Source organism: Solanum verrucosum, unplaced genomic scaffold (genome assembly GCF_900185275.1).
Source record: "Solanum verrucosum unplaced genomic scaffold, falcon-dt-bn FXZP01000020.1, whole genome shotgun sequence".
NCBI classification, from domain to species: Eukaryota; Viridiplantae; Streptophyta; class Magnoliopsida; order Solanales; family Solanaceae; genus Solanum; species Solanum verrucosum.
The window spans coordinates 473,984-500,427 of NW_026019903.1; the positions used below are offsets into that span (position 1 = coordinate 473,984).

The 26,444-nt window shown below is 29.9% G+C and overlaps 2 protein-coding genes across 2 annotated transcripts; both read left to right on the forward strand.

Moving 5' to 3' along the window:
• Positions 1–262: 262 nt before the first annotated feature.
• LOC125820234 (ethylene-responsive transcription factor 2-like) lies at positions 263–4,760 on the forward strand. The gene is made up of 2 exons (XM_049499671.1): positions 263–479; positions 4,360–4,760. Exons 1-2 carry the CDS (start codon positions 263–265, stop codon positions 4,758–4,760), a joined length of 618 nt encoding a protein of 205 aa, XP_049355628.1.
• A 20,502-nt stretch (positions 4,761–25,262) lies between these two features.
• On the forward strand, positions 25,263–25,910 carry LOC125820242 (ethylene-responsive transcription factor 2-like). Its single transcript, XM_049499680.1, has one exon. It carries the CDS (start codon positions 25,263–25,265, stop codon positions 25,908–25,910), a length of 648 nt encoding a protein of 215 aa, XP_049355637.1.
• Positions 25,911–26,444: the final 534 nt, after the last annotated feature.

Here is a 26,444-nt window from a genome sequence, read left to right on the forward strand (position 1 = left end):
CGTGTCCTTATCGTGATGGGCATACCATCTTGCAATAATTCATACATTTATTTAATTTATCTTCAAGTTCATTAGAATAATAATATAAACAAAAAGCATAACATACATGTGCTTAAAACGGAACCAACGTAGAAATTCAATAAATATTTTTAAAAATAATATGTAGGGACTAAGTCGCTACATGTATAGTCCAAAGGGTATAAATAAACATAGTTTATGAAACCCTAAGTGAAAATTCATCTAAATATCTAGAGAGAAAAAAATGAATATTAATACGGAGTTCTCTTTATTTGATTTTGATTTTCTTGAATCAGTAAAGCAACATCTTCTAAATGATTTCGATTTTTTTGAATATTTTTCACCTATGAATTTAAGCAACGTCGAATTATCTAATAATCCTAACTCAAGTTTCGGTAGCTCCCCTTCAATCGAATCCCATGAAAAGTCCGAATCCGAGGTGGAAATTATAAAGGGGCCTTGTTAGAGTTGATCTCTATGTATTGTAGTTGTAATAGAATTGTAATTGTGATTATTCTATAATATAAATATGAGTCATGCGGGTGAGCAAACACATGCTTTTATATTATCAATTTATGTCTTTCATCTTGGTATTAAGAGCCATATACGATTCTTCCTTTTTTTTTTTTTTTTCAATGGCCCCAGAAACATCCTTCTCCTCTTCTACTCAACAAACCTTGAGTCACTCTTCCCTTGGTCTTCCCGTTCCCCCTCCAACAATTTCTAATATCAAAGGTTTTGTCCCTATTGGATTGTCATATGTCAATTACCTTACTTGGAAGAAGGTTTTTGTCAAAGTTCTGAAAGTTATAATCTATTGTCCGTTGTAGAGGGAAAAATATCGTGTCCTTCGCCAAATCATGAAGAATATAAATTATGGATTCTGTGTGATATTATTGCATTGAGTTGGATTAATGCAACACTTTCGACGGCAGTTCTTGATACACTTTTGTAGTATTCATGTGAGACATCTGAAGAAGCTTGGGACAATTTAGCCTCATTGTATTTGGATCAACTTTCTTCCTCCTTCATTCATCTTAAGTCGAAATTTCAAAATTTCAAGAAAGGTTATCTTTCTATGGAGGATTATCTTCAACAACTTCACTCGATTGCCTGCTCTCTAAGGGCAATTGGCAAGCCTTTGACGGATGACAATTTAGTCACTCAGGTTTTGCAAGGTCTACCTTCATCTTATCGTATTTTTGTGTCTGGATTAACTGCCACTGGCTCGCTTCCTACTTTTATTACGCTACGACCACTCCTCCTCACAGAAGAAGCCCACATTAGTACAATTTCTTCAGAAGAATCAGATCTTAATTCTGTCTTGCTTGTGACAACTCATCCCCTCACGGACATCAACCTACGAAAGGACACTCACATGGACGAGGTCGTGGCAGGAATAACAAAGGACAATATGGTAAGGGTCGAGGATCCAATAATTCTTTATGGTCGAATTTTAAAAATAAAATTTGACATCCTTCACCTGCTAATGGTATTTTGGGACGACCACCATTTACTCCGGCTAAACAGTGTCAAATATGTTTTCACTATAATCACACTGCCTTGGAGTGTAGAAACAGGTTCAATCACTCTTTTGTAGCTAACAATATTCCTCAATCATTTGCTGCTATGAATTTGGAGGAGTTTCACCCAACATTTTGGTATTCGGACTCTAGAGCATCGACGCATATGACAAATAATCCTTCTACCCTTACTTCTCATGCTCCATACTCTGGTTCTTCTCAGGCCATGGTTGGTGATGATACTCTTCTCTCTATTAACTCTATTGGTTCCTCTATTTTTCCTACAACCTCGAAACCTCTTGTTCTAAAGAACGTTTTATATGTTCCTTCCTTTGCTAAAAATTTATTTTTTATTTAACGTTTATGTGCTGATAATAATTGCTTCATTCAATTTACTGATTTTGATTTTTTTGTTAAGGCCAAAAAGAACAATACAACACTGCTCCGTTGTAACAATACTTGATCTCTTTATCCCATCCGCATCGTTTCATTCAGATCCTCCAATTTTGGTCTTTTCGCTAGTGTCGTGCATGTTTCTACTTGGCATCAACGTTTGGGACATCCTGGTCACCAATCTTTGCGTTCTTTAGTTGCTAGAAAATTGATTAGTAGTACTTCTTCCTTTTGCAATAATTGTTGTGATGTTTGTCATTTGGGCAAACAAACTCGAATGTCGTTCTCTTTATCTAGTAGAAATGCAAATTCTCCATTTGTTTTAGTTCATTCAGATGTTTGGCATGATTCTGTTGCCTCAAATTCTGGCTATCATTATTATATTTTATTTCTTGATGATTATACTAAATTCTCTTGGATTTATTTGATGCGTGAAAAATCTGAATCCTTCGAAAAATTCAAAGAGTTTCATGCAATGGTTAAAAAACATTTTTCACACCTCTATTTCTTATTTCAATCTGATGGGGGTGGAGAATATGTTGACCAAAAATTTAAATCCTTTTTCCAGCAAAATGGCATCACCCATCCTTTTTCTTGTCCTCACACATCTGCTCAAAACGGTAGGGCTGAAAGAAAGCATAGACATATTGCTAATGTTCTTCGTTGTTTTATTTCTCAAGCGTCTATGTCTTTTAATTATTGGGGTAATGCTTGTTTATATGTTGTCTTTCTTATCAATGTAACCCCTCTTTCAGTGTTGCATTATAAATCTCCGTTTGAACTACTTTATGGCTATATCCCTGATTACAAATCAATCAGTGTGTTTGGGTGTCTATGTTTCCCCTTTGTGGCATTTAATAAGAGCTCTAAGTTCCAACCTCGATCTAAACCATGTTTGTTTCTTGGTTCATATGATAAACATAAATGATTTAAATGTTTGGATCCTTGCTCAAATAGAATTCTCATCTCTCGGCATGTTCATTTTGTTGAGGACTCTTTTCCGTTTAAGAGTATGTTTCCTACTTTTCCGCCAACTTCTTCACCCAGTTCTACCTCATTCCCAACTATTTCTGATAATGTTAAGTCTTTTACCTCTCCTGTTCATATCATTCATTTTGGAGGAACTTAAAAAATGAGTAGTAGTAGTCCGATTTTACCTACTCGGGATCACATTTCAATTAGGAGTACTCAAACTCCATCTATTTCGCAGCTTCCTCCTCCAAATAGGAGTCTCCAGACTCCTTTAGATAAAGGGAATACCTCTGTCAATTCTTTTCCTTTAACTAGTAGCGTAATTCCCATTCAACTACCTGTAGTCTCCACTTTGGATCCCTCCTCCTCTGCTCCTCTTGAACGAGATATTTCATCTCTTGCCCCTTCCACGCAGACCCTTTCTCCATCTAATAATCTCCAAATATCTCCCTCACAATCACCTATTGTTAATCCGCAAACTCAACATATGATCACTCGTTCTAAAACAGGATCGCTCAAGCCTTGTGTCCTCCATTCCTTAACAACTTCCACATGTTCCATTTTATCCGAACCTACTTTCTTTTCTCAAGCTTGTAAAGACTCTCGTTGGATGCAAGCAATGAGTTCTAAATTTGATGCTCTTGTCCATAACAAAACTTGGTCCTTGGTGCCGCCTCCTCCAAATGCAAATATTGTTGGCAACAAATGGGTGTTTCAGATCAAGTTTTGTGCAAATTATTATGTTGAAAGATTTAAAGCTTGTTTAGTGGCTCAAGGTTTTTCGCAGCAGCGCGGGGTGGACTATTTTGAGACTTTTGCTCCTGTCGTTAAGCTTAGCACAGTGCGTTTGGTCTTGTCTTTGGCTCTTCAAAAAAATTGGTATATGCACCAACTTGATGTGTTGAATGAGTTCTTGCATGGTTTGTTATCCGAGACTGTTTATATGCGTCAACCTAAGGGCTTTGAACATCCAGATTATCCCAATTATGTGTGCAAGTTGCAGCGTGCTCTTTATGGTCTTAAACAATCTCCAAGGGCTTGGTTTCATCGTCTTGCTCGTTTTCTACTTGATCTAGGATTTAAGCTATGTGCTTCAGATCAAATCATGTTCATTTTTCACTTGGGGGCTGATTGCATTATTCTTTTATTTTTGGCTTTTCAAAGTCCTTAGTATCTGAGTTCATCTCTTCAATGAGTTTCGAATTCTCAATAAAGGACTTGGGACAACTTCACTACTTCTTTGGCATTGAATTAAAACGCAACTCTTTGGGACTTCTGTTACTTCAGCATCGTTATACTACTTCACTTCTTCATCGCTTCAAATTAGAGAACTGTAAACCGATGCTAACTCCACTTCACAGTAAGTTGGATTGGAATTATACTTTTTCTTGTTTGCTTGACGATCCTTCTATTTATCATCAAATACATTATCAATTTCTGTCTTTCATCTGGCCTATGGTGGTAGCGCGTGAGAAAAACACGTCGGGAGATTGGAGGCGGTACATAGGTGTGAGACGGAGGCAATGGGGGATGTTCACGACGGAGGTAAGAGATCCGGATAGGAAAGGCGCAAGGTTGTGGTTAGTAACTTATGAGACCCCGGAGGATGCAACTTTTAAAATTCGGGGCTCAAAAGCTAGGGTCAATTTTTCTCATTTAATCGACTCAAACATGCCCGAGCCGGCAAGACTAACAGTGAGGCATCGTACGCGCTCGCCCAAGTCATCTGCTTTTTCATTCACGTCATTGGAAAATGGGACAAGGAAAATAGATCTTATAAATTTGATAGCCAAAGCCAAAGCCAATTTATTTGTCATAATTAGGGGTGTCAAAAATGAACCCAAACATAGGTAACCTGTCCAACCCGCCCAGATTTTTAAGGGTTGGGCTCAAGATAATTTGAATTGGATTCAATCTCAACTCATTCAAGCCTAACCCATTTTAAGGGAATCCTCAATTGAGCCCAATTCAATCTTCAATTTCAATCTGTTTTAAAATTCTTTATTAAGATATGTTCCTATATTGAAGGGATGAATATTTTAGGATTTATCTATCCATTTGTTAATTTTTTTTAAAAAAAATCTTGAGTTGAAATTCAAATTGTGATTATAAAAGTTAAATATCACTATGTTAAAATTATTGAGATTAAGCGGGTCAAGACCCAACCCGTTTTTTAGCCCGTTTGAGCCCAAAGTAAACTTGGGCGGGTCAAGACCCAACCCGATTTCTATTTCAACCCATTTTAATATCTCCAATTTCAACCCAACCCGCCCATTTGACATCCCTAGTCATAGCCATTTGAAAGGAAGATCACTCTGTGTTCAAATAACTTGTAATATATCTATCTTTATTTTATTTGCACATCTTGGTATGATCAATGTAATTAAGCATCATTGTTTTAATTAGTGGTACAATTAGAATTATCATTAAAATATGTCAATATATAAATAAGTAGATTCACAAAGAAGCTAAGAGGTGTCAACATGTAATGTATATAAAAAAATATTTCTACTGATATAATTTTCTAACAAAGAAATATCAATTGACACCCTTAAGTGGACTTCTAATAGTCTGTTTGGTCAAGTAACAAATTTTGTTTGACTAAATAATTTTAAAAATTACTTTTATCAATATTTTTACAGTAATTAATCCTTGAAAAATGTTTCAAAAATGTTTATAGAGGGGGAAAAACTGTTTTTAACTTCTAAAAACTATTCACCGCACAAAAATATGAGTATATTTTATTTTTTTTTGAAAAATAAGATCAAACACCTTAATTTTTCCAAAATAAGTGTATTATTTTCTTTTAAGAAACCATTTTTTTACTTAATACAAAATTGACTAATTTGGGTATGAGTAGTTTGTTCAATATCAATGAATTGAGTTGTCTCTGAAGTCTTGAATTGCAAGTTCAGAGTATACATTTGTCATTTGTGCATCTTGCCAAAAATTTCAGTTTCATTTATTGTAGACCATTCTTCTCAACAGTATGCACTATGATTTCTTTTATTTTTTTCAAAAAATAGTACCTATATGTTTAATTTCTTAAAGTCATTTCAAATAATTTATTTATACTTCATGTACACATGGGGATAATATTAATAATCAATGCAAGTATATGTTCACATTCAATATTTTCGAGGCATGTGTTGAAGAGTAAATTGGAAATCATATATCATATATTTTTATGTTTTTTGGTTTTCACCCGATATTCTAAGTTCGTATGGGAGGTTGGAGCTTTCATGAATTGTGCGCTATAGGGCTCATTTTGGAATGATGTTGTCAACAAAACTTTCTCCATATTCAGGATTCGAATTTGAAACCTTTAATTAAGGTGAAACAGTCTCATCGCTACACAACAACTCAAGTTTGGTGTATATCATATATTTATCCAATTCTATTATGGCAGTTAAACCGTCCAAAAACATGCTAATACTTTTTTTGTTTTCAAATTTGTCATATATATATACACGTGTGTGTGTTTAAACTAAAATTGGCTTCTATGAGTCATATTCTAGAGACACTTGATATCCGGGTGATAGAAGTTGAATTTGATTATTTTAAGATACGTTAAAAGATATTCAAGTTATTAGGTGACTCAAATCAGGCTTCATATCGATTTTTCGACCGTTAAATTTCAAGAGAAGAAGAGATTGTCATCTTTACTTAACCATACAAGAATAAGACAATGTACAAGAAATTATGAGAACATTTAAAATCTATCTTACGTTACACCTAATCCTATCGTTGTACCCAAAAAATAAGAAAGAAAAGGAAAGAATAATGAAGAAATAATTTGAAAATAAGAAATCCTAATTTATTTCTTTTATCATATAGTATGTTAACTACCACCATACACATAACAACCGTAAAATGGACATGCGTGTCTAGTTGAAATTCTTTTTTAGAAAATAAGAGCAATTCACAAATTATTATTAAATTCCTACATGCGACACAATTAATATAGTATATAGTCTCATAGAAATGCTTGATGACGGTTGAGATGGTAGAGGTGATTAAATTAGATCATGATGCTATTATAATCTCTTTAAGTTAGATTGATTATTGATCTTTTTAGTTATTTTAATATATTAAAATTTGGGTTGATATCTAATCATATTGATTCGTTAGAATTATTCTCAAAATATCTTCAATAGTAAAATGTTTTGTCAAAATAATAGTAACTAAAAAAAATTATAATTTTTTTTTTGATTAAAGTAATTAAGTAAGTATTGAAAGACTGCGGGTAAAAAAAAAACTAATATACTTTAAGGTTGATAAACTTTTAAAAAAAAATCCATATTATGGCTAAATAAATTTTTTTTATATATATATATATAAAATATATATAAAGCACAAGTTGTCATATATTTAAAGCCGTCAAAATGGACTTAGCCCAACTCCACCCGTTATTGAGGTAGGGTTGGGATAAAAAAATTCAAGCCCATTTAAAGCTAGGGCTTATAAGCCCAACCTATATAAGCTCTTGGCCCTTGAGGCTTGATCGGGGTCGTCCCATAGGCCAAAACTTTTTATTCAAGGGTAACTTATAATAATCTCACTAGTATATAATCTAATTACTTAAATACATGTTATGTTGTAATATTATGAATCTTACTAGATTTTGGTACGTTCAATTACAAATCTCACGCCCTCGACTCCCTCTCATCTTGCTTGTCACTCTTTATCTCGCTCGTGTATCTGGTATGCAAGATATATGCTAATTACAAGATTTTTTGCTGGTGTTTGTCATATTTGATTTGAAAATCTTCTCATTTTCTTGATGTATAGAATTGTAAGTTTGAAAAAAAAGAAAGAGCTAGCCGCCCCAGCCTTCGGCCCTTGTAGGGTTGGGTTGAGCATTTTCAAGTCCTTCCAAATGAAGGGTCGTCCCGCCCTAGCCCTTCAAATTCCTTGGCCCGCGAAGCTTGGGCTGGGCGGGCTGGACCGGCCCCTTTTACAGCTCTAGTTATATTGTATCTATATTTTTGGGTCTGATAGTATATCGACAACACATCCATGTTCTCTTCCATTAGTTGTCCCCTGAAATTATAAAATATTTTACCAAGGTAGATGAGTATTTAAAATTAATTTTTTATTAAATATAAAATTACGTTAAAGTATTATTTTTAGGATTGACATAAAAAAAATCATAACGATTAAAATAAATGAAATTACACATGATTTTAGTGCATAAATAACTTAGCCCCAAACCGATTAATTGGCTACCAAACTATCCTCACAATGCATTGGTGTTGTTTGGTAATTTATTGAATGCTTGAGCCTCTTTCTAGTGCCCAAAAATGGTACTCTTTGTCCCGATTGTAATGAGTTAGTTTGACATGTTACGGGGTGTAAGAATATTTTTTTTAAAATTTACTGTCTAAAATAAATCACATATTCTATACTAATAAGAACTTTCAATTTTACTAATTTTTATGCACTTTATATATATATTCTTGTACTCAAAATAAAGTAAAACTATCATTAAGGGTAAAATAAACATTTTAAAGTTAAATTGTTATTAAATATATTATTCTTTTTAGAACTAACTAAAAAACTGAGTCATAAAAATTGGGACAAAGAAAGTATTAATACTACAATTATTTACTCCCTCCGTTCCATTTTATATGACATCCTTTACTTTTTAGTCCGTCTCAAAAATAATCTCACCTTACTATAACTAGAAACAATTTAATTTTAAAATTCATCTTTTACCCTTAATGAAATGATTTACAACCACACAAACATTTAAGAACTGTTTTAGTCTATAAATTTTAAAAGTTTTCCTTTATTTCTTAAACACCATGCTAAATTAAATAGTGTTACATAAAATGGGACGGAAGAAGTATTTATTTTCATAGGTACTACTATTTCTAAGGCTGTTTTGATGTCACATGAAAGGGACCGAGTAATTACAAAAATGATATCGAAGGTAGGTAGTCTTAAATTTTTTTATTTTCCGCTTATTTTATTGGGAAAATTTTAAATTTAACAAGTTTAGTTTTTTGATCGCGAAAATTCGTATAAAAACAAAATGAAGGTCAAAAGTTCAAGACGATTAAAGTATAGGGCCCACAAATCAGCATCACCTCAATTTTTTGTTTTATTTTGGCGTTCCTCCGGTACGGCAAACACACCAAAAAAAAAAAGATTCGAAAACTAGTTTATTGTTTCTAATAAATTTTGTTCGTACTCCCTTATTTATAGGTCATGTTATTTTTTGTTCTAATTTATTATATTCTATTTTTTTGAAAAAATTGTCTCAAGAAAATATCAGATATTTTAATATTTATAAAATATTAAATTTAAGTATTTAGATATTTTGATCTATCCATTGATATTTTTAACGAGTAACGAGTACTAAATTTCAGTATTCGAATAATAAAAGAGATTTTAAAAATGCTTTGAGAAGTATCTCAAATAAAATAACTTTTAATTTGGGGTAGGTGGGGGATGGTATACTGGGAAAAAGAAGAAGAATAGGTTTCATGTTTGGGTTTATTTGAAAAGTTATTGTTTTCTTAAAATAATTATATAGTAAGGTAAATATGTGATGTATTTATTAAACACAACTGTTATATTGAAAAAATACATTATATAACTATATTTAGGATTTTATAGTAAAATTTCCTTTACTCTCAAACTCTCTCTATCTCCTCTCTCCCTTTCTCATCCCCTCTCTCTTTATCTCTCGCCTCGTACGAATGGGACATATCATTGATAAAAATTAGGCGAGAGATGATGAAGACCTCACCTACCTCTTCAATTTCAAACCTAAACTTTTAGTATGCTTGAACGAATGAGAGATATAATATTGTATCAATTGTATTCTACAAGGTATTATAAAAGAGTATACAAACATGTGATATAAATAAATGCACTTGATACAATTATATTTGTTAATGCAAATCGATTGTATTCGTGATATAATCTGATCCGACAAATACAACATGCATGTTTTCATCCACTCCCTCGCGGTCTTTCTTTCCTCTCCCATATCTTGTTCGCCTCTCTCTTTTGAATTAGTTAAATAGTGTACGTTACTTCTTATTTTAAGAAAACATTTTGATCCAATTGCCACATGTCAATATTTTATTCGTCCATCTGCTATAATATCTCATGTGTGAGTTTCATCCGCGTTTTAAAAAAGATAGATTATCATTTCTAGTAGGTATAATTTTTTTGTTAAGCCCTCTCTACTATGATAAATTTTCATAAATAGCAAATAGATTAAATTTAATTACGCTTAATAGCTATAGTTTCATTTGCTTGGATATTTTTTGTTTTTATATTCCGTTTACCCATTTGTATATTTTGCTTGCCTATATACAAACAAGGTAAGTATATACAAATTTTGTTTTTATACATTTAGGATTTTTTTCAAGACTCTATTTGTATATCTCGCTTGCCAATATACAAATAAGGTAATTTATTATGAATTTTTCATAACTTATCCAAATCAAATTTATCAACAAATCATATACAAATAGCTAGAGTAAACATATACAAATTCTGAATTTATACAATAAAGAACCGAATTTTATAAATTATGAATTTATAGAATTAGAAACTGAATAACAAAATATAGGAAATTATAAACCTGAATCATAAATATCAGAAACTATAGCTATATTAAATAATATATATAAATATTTGTCATTTCACGTCATTTTCCCTCTATCAACACATCTTTTACACTATAAGGATATTTTTGGTAGTATTATTTAGTGTTTAAATATTAATTTTGTACTGTCGTTTGGACAAACACATTTGGACTAGTTGCCTTCCCTATATGAAGAATATGAAGATATATGGACCCAACTGATTATTTGCACATGTATTAATTTGCAGCCTTTGAGCTACTGACAGGTGGTTTGGATAATTAAATATACTGTCTAATTTACTGAAAAATAAATAAAAATCTCCCAAGTAAATTTATTAAATCACTATATTGAATTATATATGTTAGATATGAATTATACAAGTATTAAAACATATATAAATAATATTCTTTTTGGTAGTTAGAAATTAGGATGTAAGTTATATATGTATAAAATAAATATTATGGTTGATTTGCAATTTAGAAACTCGTATAATTAATATTGATATAATTCATGAGAGAAATTACATACTTTTTTATGTATAATGTGAAATAAATAAAATTCTGCATAAAATAATATATCTTCTCTTATAATTTATCTTTATACAACATTAACTAGCTACCAAACGATCCATGGTTGAGCCTCTTTCCAATGCCCAACGTCACTCTCCCATATTTTGCTCACCTGACTCTTCTTTTTCCAATCTCGCTCGCTTCTCTCCTCCATCTAATATATAGTTACACATCATAATTAAATAAAATATATTATAAAGTCTTAATTTCTTCAGATGCCTTTCATATTATTTAATTTAACTTGTGTTACGTTTTAAAAAAAAATTAGATTTTAATCTAATTGTCACATGTCAACATTTCATTTGTTCATCAACTATAACATCTGCATGTGAGTTTCACCTACCTTTTAAAAAGAAATTAAATTATCATTTCTAGTAGGTATAAATCTATATCGATCTGTATATAATAGAAAGCTAGATACAAACAAGATGACGTGGCACATTTCTATGACTAAGAAACACATTTATCTTTTCTCTCCTTTTTTTTTTTTTTGAAATTTTAGTGACTAAATATTTTGATTAATCTTTTATTCTTTCTCTATAATTAGTGTGGTTGAATGTCTTAAATTTGTTATTCTTTTTCTATAATTAACGTGATTAAATGTATTAAATTATTAGTAAAAACAATCAACCTTTCCTCTCCCACGTCTAAGATCACTAACTTACAAATTTACCAATTGCCTCCTGTTGATGTGAATCATTAGGCAATTTTCAGGTACTTTTTAAAAAAAAATTGTTTTTGTTTTGAAATATTAATATTTGTTTGGATCCTAATTAGAATGATAGTTTGTATCACAGTTTTATCTTTAACATTTTAGATATCTATTTTTTCAACTATTTATAAATTTCTGAATTTATGTGGAACAATTATTATACTCTTGTTTTGTCATATTTGCCTCATTCTTGTGTTTACTTCTCTTTTTCTATGTCATTTTTATTTTTATTTTTTAATTGATATGCTAAATTTCTTTTCATGTTATTGTCACATTCTGTTGTCAGTTATCACAATATGTGTTCTTCTACTTCTTCAATTAATGTGAATTTTAGTAATAAGAATAAAAGATTGATCATTGTTGATATATATATATATATGTATAATTATTCTTTCATGGATGTAATAGCACAATATTAGACTATTAGTTCTTTATGAAGCGGAAAATGAGTTCAATATAACATTGAATTTTAATGTTAGCGTTTATGATTGTCGTTAATTCAAAAAATATTGAATAACATTAAGCAAAATGATTCATATCAAATAGGCCGCACAACTAATTATATGTGATGAATATTGTGATTTTTTTATTTTCTACGACTTCCTATAATATATGTTGTACAATGATTTTCTCATCAGGTATTCATATCGAAGGGTCATGTGTAAAAAAAAACATAATATCATATAAAGCTAGAAAAACGTATGCATGTAATGCTTTTATTTGATTTTTTTGTTATATCTTATTTTTTAACTTGTAGTCTTTTAAAATATTTTTTAGAAAAAAAAATCACGTTGTAAACATTGAAATTTTGTTGGACTCTACAAGACGTTGTTCAATTCTAGTTGAGACTCTACAATATGTGTTCAATTACAATTGGGATTCTGGGAGGCTAAACCCTAAACCCTAATTCATTTCTATATAAAGGGTACTATATTCCCTTGAAAAGGCATCTCAAATATTCTACAAAATTCATGGAATATTCATGTATAGGTCAAATTTAAATCATCCTAGTTCAAGAAATACGCCACTAATGACCCTCGAATCATGGATAAATCTCAGGAGAGTAGAATAAAGGGAGGAACAAAATTGTACCCACACTATTATCAATAAAATATTCATGTTTCTTCATATTTTATTTGTGTGATTGACTTATTTTCCATATGTTTAAAATTTGTTGCAAACGAATTGGCACGCCCAGTGGGACCAAATCTGCCCTTCATCTCTTCTCTTATAAATCAAATCTGAAAATCTGAAGCTGCGAATGTGGAAGAATGAGTGCTTCAAGCCTTGTCTTGAGCCGACAAATCTTGAAGCAGGGGTATTCGTAAACATTGAAAGTTTGTTGGACTCTACAAGACATGTTCAATTTTAGTTGAGAATCTACAATACGTGTTCAATTCCAATTGAGATTCTTGGAGGCTAAACCCTAAACCCTAGTTCATGCCTATATAAATGGTATTATATTCCCTTGAAAAGACATCTCAAATATTCCACAAAAAGTCATAGAATATTCATATAGAGGTTAAATCTAAATCATCATTGAAAAACTTGTCCTTAAAAAAAGTAGAAAAAGGTATGCATGTAAAGCTTTTATTTGAAATTTATTGTTATATCTTATTTTTTAACCGTCATTTTCTAATTATTTTTTTCAAATTAATTTTTACATATCTTACGTTATATGTTTGTCATTTTTAGTTTCGATATTATAATTTTTTTATCCTTTATATATCAATTAAATTTATGAAATATTATGTCTAATCGGGCGAAGCACGGACAAATTAACTACTCCCTCTGTTTCAATTTATGTGACACATTTCGCTTTTCAAGAGTCAAACAGTTTAAGTTTGACCGAGAATTTGCTCATGGAATCTTCAAAAAAAAATTAATTTTTTTTATATATTTGTAAACTACATAAAAAGTACTAAAAATCACAATAATTGATAATTCAAAATATTTAAAAGATATATAAAAAATTTACGATCAAAGATAAACTTGTTTGAATCTCAAAATCTGAAATGTGTCACATAAATTGAGACAGAGGGAGTAATTTGTTATTAGGCCCCCTCTCTATTAACATGTCTGTTTCACTATAAGGATATTTTTGGTATTATGCAGTGTTTGTATTTTATTGGTGTTGTACCCTCTCTGTCATATGGACAAGTTCATGGTCTCGAGATGTGTATATATATATATTATTACATGTGATGATGTTTTTTCTTCGAGAACAGTCACCTCGTTGATTTTTCTCCACATACTTTTTATCTTAAACTTAACTGAATTTTCATTGCACACATTTTAATTTGTAATCTTTGTTTTGCTAATTAGGACCACTAACATGTGGTTTTGGTATTTAAATATACTATCTAATTTAGTGTATATTTGTCCCCGTTTGTTTCTATATTTTTATTGGTTTATATCTAATTCATTTTAATATATATGGATCAAGTGATATAGGATATAAAATAAAGAGTCAATTTTAAGAATAGCAAAGATAAAAATCATATTAGTGCTATATAGCAACAATTTTGCTATTTACGCTCCATAGTCATATTATGTTTGCTATATATGAATCATCTGATTTGTATAAATCACGACGATTTGTACAAATCGGACACTAATTCGTATGTGTCTATGAAAAATTGTGTTTGTATATGTATATGTTCTATGTATTAGGCTAGAGTAGTGAGCGAGGTTGGGAGAGAGAGGAGAGCGGCGAGCGAGAGAAGGCAGAGAGTTGAGAGATCAGGTGAATTGTATAGGTATATCGGTTAGATAATTGTATATATGTAACTACTATATAAATATGTATCAATGATTGTGTTTGTATATCTGCATAAACTTTGAATTCATATACAATTGAATTGAGTTAAGACATTTCTATATCAAATCTCACTCGCTTTATTACAAACACAAATTATACTTATATAAAACGAGAGAGAGAGAGAGAAAAGAAAATTGGGTAGGGGAAGATTTGTATTTGTATAATTATAAGTGTATAGGACAGAGATATATGTATTTGTATATACAGTCTCTCTCGTTTTATACAAACACAAACACAAATTATACACTTGTGTTTGTATAAAGTGAGAGATGCGAGGGAGAGATGATGGAAAAAAAGGAGAGTGACGAGCGAAATTCCAGAGAGAGGGGGAGAGAGATGAATGACAAGAAGTTTTCTGCGAATTGTAACTAAATGAAACTGTAGTTATAACGTTTATTTTGAATTAATAGTTTGTTATAATGCACAATTTCCCTTAAATAAATTAACAATTAAGTTCATTAACCACCAATCAAATTAATTATTTTAAATTACCCGTCAACAAAATAACCGTAGTTATCAAATAGTTCAAAATTCCCAAACCAACTTCACCGATTGATCAGGAATGACTCGACGTAACTATCAGAAGGGGTAAAATTATATTTTTTATGAAAATTTTCAAAAATGACCTTCCGGTCATTACATTTGTAGTATTTTTTATGTAATTTTTAATAATATATGTTACTCCCATTGTCTTAATATATGTAGCACATATAGAATTTCATGAGTAAATCAAATGTTGTTAATTATTGAGATTTACAATATTTTTTATGTAATTTCTAAATTAAATAATACATGTTACTTCTTTTGTCCCATTTTATGTGACACATATAGATTAATTTAAAGAATCAGTCGAATTTTTTTATATGTTTTTAAAAGTTTTTTAGTTGTCAATTATCATGATTTACAGTCTTTTTTATGCAATTTTTAACGATAGATTAATTTAAAGAATCAATCAATTTTTTAATATGTTTTTATAAATATTTTAAGTTGTCAATTATCATGATTTATAATATTTTTTCATATAATTTTTAAATATAATTTTTTTTTTAAAATAAGGCAAACAAATTAAAACAAAAAAAAAATACTAAAACAAATTACAGAAATACCCTCAAAATATCAAGCAGACAGCCTGCTTGAGCACAAACTCCATCTTATAGTACAATAATAATAATAATAATGTCTGTTTCAATATAATGATATTTTTCGTATTATGTAGAGTTTGTATTAAATTGGTCCTGGACAAAACATTAATTTGACAAGTTCATTGCCTTCCTTGTCTCAAGATGTATATTAATTAAACTTCATACTTTTTTCTTCTAGAACAATCGCCCGTTGATTTTTCCCCTTGTATTTTTTATCTTGAACTTAACTGAATTTTCATTATACATGTATCAATTTGTAATCTTTGTTTTGCTAATTAGGATCTTTAACATGCGGTTTTGGTATTTCAATATACCGTCTAATTTAATGTATATTTGTTATTTTTACTTGTTTATATTTGAATTGACATATTTTTTAAAAATAATTTAATAATTATAAATTTACTTTATTACTATTTTGATTCATATTTGAGGCACATTATACAAATATTAAATTATATATAGATAATATCATGTTTGATAGTTAGTAATTATGTGTGTTTGAAATTAATATAGTTTGATTTGGATTAAGAAATTTGTATAACTAATACTTATATAGGTCATAAGCAAAATTATGCATTAGTTTATGCCATGATAGAATGTAAAATAACTAAATCTCGCATATAATAGTAAATATTCTCTCATAACTAATCCATGTGTATCTATAACATAACTACCAAACGATCCCTCAATGTTTAAGGAAATGCTTTGAAAGATGACTATAGTTATTCATGAGGGAACTCATTTTAAACTTTATTTTTCAGTTAACACGCATGAGTGAGTATGACTAACAAAGTTATGATATATTTTTTGGAGAAATTACGTAATTAAACATATTTCACTATTATATAAATTATTATTATTTAATTTCAAAATGTTATGTATTTTATCTCGAATTTAAAAGTTTCCAATCAGATATTGAGAAAAATACACTTAGATACATGTCTTTTTACTACAGATACATTAAAATAGGGAAATATGCGAGTAAAATCTATATGTATCTAATGTGATTCACATGATTTTGGAATACCAGGTATATAGGAGAGTACAAGTAAGATGGGATAGAGGCGAGATAAATGCGAATCCACTAGAATACAATTTATCTGGAAAAAATTTGACCTCATGTATCCTGAGATAATGTACCTGGACGTATCTGAACGTAACTGGATGCACCAAAATTTAATAAGATACGTAATATTACAAATCATAATGTGTTTAAATAATTAACTCCTAAACTAGTAAAATTTATGTAAGTTTATTATTTTTTAATAATAAAAACCATGTATTCCAATAATTAGTTTGAATCAATTATTATAGTAAGTACGATAACAGAAATAGATAGAAAAAAAAATTACAATAAGAAATAGTAGTAAATAAAATTGAACGGTGGATATTAGAAGGTAAGTTTAAGTGGACCAACACATCAAAACATCTACATCACTGGATAGTTGGAGGGGGACCATGGTATTTTCTCGGTCTCAATTTATGTAGAATATATATATATATATAATGAATTTTTAAAAAATTATGAGTAATAATTTTTCGGCGAAATGACCTGGTAAGCCCTTATACTTGGCTCTGTTTGTAAGTTGAACCCTTACACTTATGATTTTGTCAATTAAACCCTTAAACTCGCTGAAAGATAATATTTTAAACCCTTTCTTCATCTTATGTGTGCGCGTGTGATACACTTATTTACACGTAGGATTCCACGTCATTTTTAATGACACATAAGAAATTAAAGATTAGACAAATAAAATAAAAATAAAATCCATATCGCCATATCTCCCATCACATTTCTGCCGCTCTCCTCCGTTCATCGTTCTCCGATCAATGGCTCCAAAGAAGGCACAAGCTCCACCTCTATCTTCCAAGCCAGCAAAGTCCGGCGGTGGAAGAAGAAGAAGTGGAGCAAGGGAAAGCAAAAGGAAAAGGTGAACAACATGGTGTTGTTCGACAAGTCTAGATACGATAAGCTACTCTCTTAACCTCCTAAGTATAAGCTTATCACTCCTTCTGTTTTCTCCGATCGTCTCAGGATTAGTGGATCACTTGCTAGGAAGGCTACCAACACTTAATATGCGTTATTTCATTTGCTTACATAGCTCTTGTAGGGGCTACTTGTTTTAGAAATTTCTAAGCTTATTTTGGAAAATATCAGGACATGAGCTACACAGCTATTTTGAGCAATTGTTTTTATCACAATTACTATTTTGACTATGCTGGCTATTTAATTGAGTTATTTATCTCAAAAAAAAAATACCCTGTAACTTTTATTAATTTCTCCATTTTTGCTCTCAAATTGCGCAAAAATTCATGTTAAATGGATAAAATTCTTACCAAATTTGACTGGAATTTTACATTATTGGTTCACAAACACAAACCCAATAAATCTCTATTCAATTTTAAATTTATTTCATAAATTCACAAAACCCATTTGTTATTTTTGAAGCTTCATCAAGCTTATCAATGAAGTTTTTCATTTTTCAATACCCACTATCACCAAAAATACGCACGAAATCAAAATTTTGAAAAAATAAACATGGCAAAGCGAAAAGAACTAGGAGAGAAATTAATTTGCAGCAAAAAGAATGAACTTTGAAAAATATTTAGGGGTGGGACAGTATGTGGGGGCTTTAAGAAGAAGAACAAGGGAAATGATGGGTGAATCCAAAGAAAGAAGGAAAGAAGGAAAGAAGTGAAATGGGTATAAGAAATTTTGTTGGACGGGGGTGGGGTGGGGGAGCAGCGATGGGCTGCTTTGAAGAAGATGACTTCCCCCTTTTTATTTTTTTCTTTTTTTGTTGTTTTCATTGTTTTTTAAAAGAATTAATGTTTTTTTCATATTAATTTTATACATACTTGCTTTAAAACGCGTGAAATTACGCATCGTTCCAAGTCATAATATTAATGCCACATGTGTTCAGTCAATGGTCAGATGTGTTTAATATATTGTATTTTATCGAATTCAAGGGTCCAATTGACAAAGTCGTAAGTATAAGGGTCCAATATACAAACAGAGTCAAGTACAAGGGTCTCTCAGACCATTCCGTCTAATTTTTCCTTTTGAAAAAGAATGACTTATTTTCCTTCATTTTTTTTATAACATTTTAATTTCAACATTCTACGTGTCGTATCTAAGACCACAAAATTAAAAGATATTTTAATACATTTGACATAATTTTGTTGAACCACAAGATTAAAAAATCTATTTTATTTTATTAAGCTCCGTCATTCTTTTTTAAACGGAAATTTTTTTACATTTCGTACTCAACATTATATAAAAAGAAATTATTTAAAGGTTGTCTATAAGAGTACTTCTTTTGTCTACAAGGAAAAAGACAAAACATTAAAGTAATTATTTCCTGTCTATTTTTGGGTGTTATTTCAGTCACGTTTGTGGAGATGTACTGGACTTAGATCTTCCACACATTTGGGAGTGATAATAAATACTTCCTTGGATTAAAAAAGGAATAACTTTATTTAATTTTGGTACGGAGTATAAAACTTATAAAGCAAAAAGGGTCTGAAAAATATTCAAATTTTGGTCGAAATTGATGTTACGATATCAAACTTTTGGAGGATCTTTTATTCCCTGCACTATTTAATAGTGTATTTTAAAGGAATATATGTGCCCACGTGGACACATTACTATTTATAATGATGCAATATTTATGATGTCCACGTGGGCACATATATACCTTTAAAATACACTATTAAATAGTGCAGAGGGGTAAAAGGTCATTTTCAAAGTTCGGTATCGTAATAGCAATTTCGATCAAAGTTCAGATATATTTCAGACCTTTTTCCCAATTATAAAAGATGTTTTTTAATTTTGTGATCCTAAATTAAAGTAATATCAAATGTATTAAAATACTCTTTAATTTTATGATAAAAAATATGACACGTGAAAAGTTGAAATTAAAACATAATCAAAAAAGAAAAAGAATCATTCTTTTTAAAACAAATTAACAAAGAAAAGTATGACATTTTTTTTAAACGGACCAATAGTGTATTTACTTTTTTTTTTGTATTTTATTTTTAAAAAAACTAGTAATTTATCATTAAAATTAGAAAACAATTGAAGAATGTAGAAAATATTGATGTTTATGAGCATTTAATATTAAAGTAATAAAGTGGCCGGATAATATATTTGTGGCCTTGTGGGCATACAAAGGTGTCACTATTATGTTATATTTTCCCCACTAACTTTACTAATTAGCCCCACTTCACTTCAAATTATCGTCCACTCTCTTTAATACTTTTTATACCTATAACAAAAATATTTCTCACTTGTATTGAGAAGATCAGGAGCAAGTACTACGTCGTTAGTGGGGTAGCTATAACTATTGCCCTTTATCGGAAAATTATATTGTATACATATGTCAAATTTTACATTTAAAGGATATATATTTAAAGTTGGACAACCATAACAAAAGCTATGCCTTTGATGTAGGGGTAGTGAGTGTTCATTTGAATGGAGGAGTTCTGAGTTCAAACCATAAATAATATAATTTTTTTGGTTTTATTTTAACATTCACACATCATAATTCTTTGACACCCTTAATAAAATTTCGGGCTCCAACCACTATACATCGTAGACGAAAAGAATATTGTATTGAGTTAATAATTTTAGGTTGGCGTAGAAAACGGAACTTGTTGAAACAAAACATATATATTTAAAGTCTCCAACTCATTACTAGTGGAGGAATCAGAATTTTGATTAACATGTGTCAAAATATAAAGAAGTTCAAATCAAGGACTGTCAACAAAAAATATTTTTATGCAGCGAAGGGGTGTCGGCACCCCTCAAGTGTTGAAACAAAACATATATATTTGAAGTCTCCAACTCATTACTCGTGGAGGATTCAGAATTTCGATTAACGTGTGTCAAAATATAAAGAAGTTCAAATCAAGGACTGTCAACAAAAAATAATTTTATGCAACGAAGGGTGTCGGTCGGGACCCCTCAAGTGTTGAAACAAAACATATATATTTGAAGTCTCCAACTCATTACTCGTGGAGGATTCAAAATTTCGATTAACGTGTGTCAAAATATAAAGAAGTTCAAATCAAGGAGAAATCAAAGACTGTCAACAAAAAATAATTTTATGGATGTCGATTGGCACCCCTCAAGTGTATGTGGCTCCACCATTGCACATTACCATACAAAAGAGAATAACTTTATATTTAAGGAAGATATTTTTAAGTGAAACTTTGAAATTTCAATTAATTCAAAGTTACTTGAGTTATACTATATTATCAGATTATTTTCAAAGTTTTTCGTCGATTAATTTGAGCAACACAATGCTTAATAATAGTCCTAGCTCAAGTTTCGACAACATCCTCTGGGGATGAAAACATTAAAGAAACAACATCTAGTGTATTCTCCTTTAAATATGACAACAAAAAAGAAGATATAGATGCTATAAATTCAATAGCCAAAGCCAAGTCAATAGAAGAGTTAAATTTTCTGTCAACTAGCACAAATCGAAATGGTAAATGAACTGAATTGATAAAAGTTTATTTTAAAAAGGGAAAATTACATTATTATATGTAAAAGACATTACTGATATTATTTTACCTATGCAACACTATGTTTTCTTTAAAAAAACATATATTATTGGCAAATCACTCAATCAATTTGTTGATACCAATCGCTTAATCATTGTAAAAAAAATAGCTCCTTATATATGTAACACCAAAAATAATATAGTACTAAATATCGTATAGAACATATTGAATTAAATTATTTAGAAAGCGATGGCATACCTAATTTTTATCGAAGAATAAAAATGAAAGTATACAATTCATAAATATAAGACAAATTAAAGGAAACCACGTGCTGACAATTGCACATTATAATTAGGTTAACTAACATCCAAAATTTTAAAGGTAACATGTCAACTTCAGATATTTTTACTAGTACCACGTACACTTAATAATTGATTAATTGATTATGATGGCAAAACTGTTGGAAACGTTAAATTGCAAAAATAGTACTAAATCAATTTCAGTAGTGTAGTCAGTAGTCACTAACATAAAAAAAAAATATGAGCAGTGCTAATTGGCAAGACAGAATTTTGGCACGAATTGCCAAGATATAGGTAAATGACGAAAATGTCCCTTTGCCTCCAAAACCACTTGTGTTTCCCTCCAAAAAAGAAAACCACTTGTATGAGGCTTTTGTTGGCTGCCAAATGTACGAATGGACCCATATCTTAACTATTTCATTTTCTTTCATCTTCTTACTCTTTTTCATTCATTTTAAAAAAATTTCCTTTGACTTTCTTTTTTCCTTCTCTACATTACTTCATTTGTCAGAGTTATAAAGAATTTTTAAGACATCCCCAAAATGCCTAATATGCATATTTTACGGTATTATTTATTTGAGAGAAAAAATAAAGTGAATGTGGCGAGAAAATTTCGAATTAATTTTTGAATGAAATGGAAGAAATTGATGGTAATGAAATTACAAATAAAAAAATCGTAAAATTTTGCCTATTAATTTCTTGAACCTTTTATTTTTCTGTACGTATTTTACAGAATGATATATACGAAATATGAGAATTTAGATATTTTGTTTTGTGTTTGTTTATAAAAGATTATACATTGATTTTTTAATATAACTTTTTTCATCATATATAAATTTTTTTAGAATTAAAAAAATGTTATAAAAATATTTTTTTAAAAAAATTCTTTGTTCTATTCATGTATTTCTCTTTATAACAATCAAGTTATTTGCATTTACTTCGTATTTTAATTTATATTTTTATTTTAAGAATGTCAAGAATGAATTTTCATGTTCAAAATAACCTATGTCTTTTTAATTAATTATTTTTATTTAAATCAAGCATCATCAAGACATAGTATATCACAACTAAATTTTTAACTTTTTGTAAAAAAAATAAAATCGTTGGAACGAATTTATCATATTTCTTAGTAATAATTAAATTCTTAGATAATGCATACATTTTTTGAAGGATCCTATATATAATTAGATCAATTTCTTACATTATCATATATATTCTAATCGACCAAAACCAAATAGAAAAATAAATTAAAAAAATTGACTTAATTAATTTGACTTAATTTCAACGTTTGAAAAATCAATTTATCGACCAAAACATAATAGAAAAATAAAATAAAAATAAAGTAATAAAAAAATCGACTTAATTAATTTGACTTAATTTCAACATTTCAAAAATCAAATTAATTTATTTAATAAAAAAATTATCCAAACTAAATCACGGCCAATTCTACTAAAAATAATTAAATTTCAGCATTTGACAAATAAACCAATTAATACGAAAAATAATAAAATTATAAAAAGAAACGGAAAAGAAGAAGATATGGAATTGAAGAAAAATAATAAAGAAATGGAGCCTTTTATCTTCTTCTTTTTAGTGGGACCCGATTTTCACCTGGCAAAATAAAGTGGTTTTACTTTTGAGGGTAATTTAGGTACACGAAATAAATGAATTTACCCAAATGCCTTTAACTTTTCACCAAAATTACGAAAATATCTGATTTTTGTTGCTCATGTCATTTCGTGCCAAAAATCTGTCTTGCCAATTATATTTTCCGAAAAAATATTTAGCCAACAGAGTTTGTTAATTCAAACAAGCTCACTTAGTTCGTATATTTTAAAAATAAAATTTGAATATAATTAATAATCCAATAATTTCGGATATTGAACAAAGATATTTTTATTTTTGGGGTAACTAATAAAAATTCCACTAGTTTAGGAGCTAATTACTTAGATACACGTTATCTAGTTTGTAATAATACGAATATTATCAGATTTTGGTGCATTCAGATACTCTCAATACATGTATCTAGGATCACATGAGGTCAAAATTAGATGTAATTTGTTCTAGCTATACAATATCCAAATGGATTCACATGTATTTGAGACACATAGAGAAATCTCGCTCGTCACTCTCCTATTACCAAATACATGCGAATCACACAAGATACATATAAGTTTACATGTATCTAGTGTGATTCACATGTGTCTGGAATATATAGACAAATCTTGTTCGCCTCCCTCCTATTCTCTGTTGCCTTTCTCCCTATTCAATGTATCTAGTAGCAAAAAAACATGTATATCAAAGTGTATCTGATTTGAAATTTGGTATGACATTATTAATTAGTGATTTAAAATGTAATTATTTCAAACTACGAGGATAATTAGTAAACATGGTAGGAATTAGATAGTTTCTACTTATTTTGAAGGGGAAATTACGCGGAGAAGTCATTTACTAGTTAATTAGCTAACATAACTACATTTTCCAATAATTACCACTTGCAGCTTAATTTTAGCTATAATTACATGTGCCTCTCTCCTCTCTTATACATATGTATATCAATTACATATATATAATTATCTAATAGATATATGAATATAATTCGCCTCTCTCCACTCTCTGCCCTCTCTCGCTCGCCACTCTCCTTCCTCTAACGTGTAACTATGAATTATAATGAGCAAACTATAGCTATGAAGTCTAATTAATTTCATTTTTGTGGCTATTTGCGAAATTTTCCTCTTGTTTGAATCATTTTAAGAAGGAAATCATAACTTTTTAGCCCAGCCCAAATTAGCCCAGTTGGCCCAAAGCCTCACAAGCACCCCAGTTAGCCCGCTACCACTTAACTTCACTGAGTTTTAGTGATTGAAATCATAATCATCTGGAATGTTGTGTTTTAATAAATTTGAATTATTAAATGATACTTAACTTTTTAAATTGAGTCATCGCCGTATAAAAAAAACAAATAAAAATATATAATCATCAAGGTCTTTTGTACTCTAATTTTAAATATCACCAAAAACATTTATTTGCAATTCAATATATGTAATTAACACTTGAAAATGATTTCACTATATAACATCTATTGAGAAATATGTTTAATTACGTTACGTTGTACCTAAAACGTAAGGAAAATACTCCCACAAACTCAATCTATTTGAACAGAAATTGTTGCTTGAATAAGTTATAGAGTACTTATTTAACATGAGTATAAATTATTTCATTAAGCATAGTAAATAGTTTAAACATTAAAGTAAATTGTTCTAATTATAACGATATACCGTATCATTCTTTTAGAATAAAATTAAAAATAAATAAATCACATAAATTGAAACAGGAAAAAAAGAAAAAAATATTTATGTATATACTAGGCATAGCTTGGTCATCACTCATCAAATAATTATATTTCCCTTATGACTTAAATTTTCAGAAGAACGTGTCTTTATCGTGATGGGCATAACATCTTGCAATAATTCATACATTTATTTAATTTATCTTCAAGTACATTAGAATAATAATATACACAAAAAACATAACATACATGTGCTTAAAACGGAACCAACGTAGAAATTCAATAAATATTTTTAAAAATAATATGTAGGGACTAGGTCGCTACATGTATAGTCCAAAGGGTATAAATAAACATAGTTTATGAAACCCTAAGTGAAAATTCATCCAAATATCTAGAGAGAAAAAAAATGAATATTAATACGAAGTTCTCTTTATCTGATTTTGATTTTCTTGAATCAGTGAAGCAACATCTTCTAAATGATTTCGATTTTTCTGAATATTTTTCACCTATGAATTTAAGCAACGTCGAATTACCTAATAGTCCTAACTCAAGTTTAGGTAGCTCCCCTTCAATCGAATCCCATGAAAAGTCTGAATCCGAGGTGGAAATTATAAAGGGGCCTATGGTGGTAGAGCGTGAGAAAAATGCGTCGGGAGATTGGAGGCGGTACATAGGTGTGAGACGGAGGCAATGGGGGACGTTCGCGGTGGAGATAAGAGAACCGGATAGGAAAGGCGCGAGGTTGTGGTTAGGAACTTATGAGACCCCGGAGGATGCAGCATTGGCTTATGACCAAGCTGCTTTTAAAATCCGAGGCTCGAAAGCTAGGGTCAATTTTCCTCATTTAATCGGCTCAAACATTCCCGAGCCGACTAGACTAACAGTGAGGCATCATACGCACTCGCCCAAGCCATCGGCTTTTTCATCCACGTCATTGGAAAATGGGACAAGGAAAAGGAAAATAGATCTTATAAATTCGATAGCTAAAGCCAAATCGAAAGCCAATTTATTTGTCATAGCTAGAGGTGTAAAAAATGAACCCAAACATAGGTAACCCACCCAATCCATCCAGATTTTTAAGGGTTGGGCTCAAGATAATTTGAATTGAGTTCAATCTAAATCCATTCAAGCCTAACCCATTTTAAGAGAATTCTCAATTGAGCCCAATTCAATCTTCAATTTCAACCCGTTTTAAAATTCTTTATTAAGATATGTTCCTATATTAAAGGTATGAATTATTATCTATTTAATATATTTTAGGATTTATCTATCCATTTGTTAATTTTTTAAAAAAAAATTATTGAGTTGAAATTCAAATTGTGATTATAAAAGTTAAATATCACTATGTTAAAATTATTGAGATTAAGGAGGTCAAATTGGGCGGGTCAAGACCCAACCCAATTTTTAGCCCATTTGAGCCCAAAGTAGACTTGGGCGGGTCAAGACCCAACCCGATTTCTATTTCAACCCATTTTAATATCTCCAATTTCAACTCACCCGCCCATTTAACACCCCTAGTCATAGCTATTTGAAAGGAAGATAATTCTGTGTTCAAATAACTTGTAATATATCTATCTTTATTTTATTT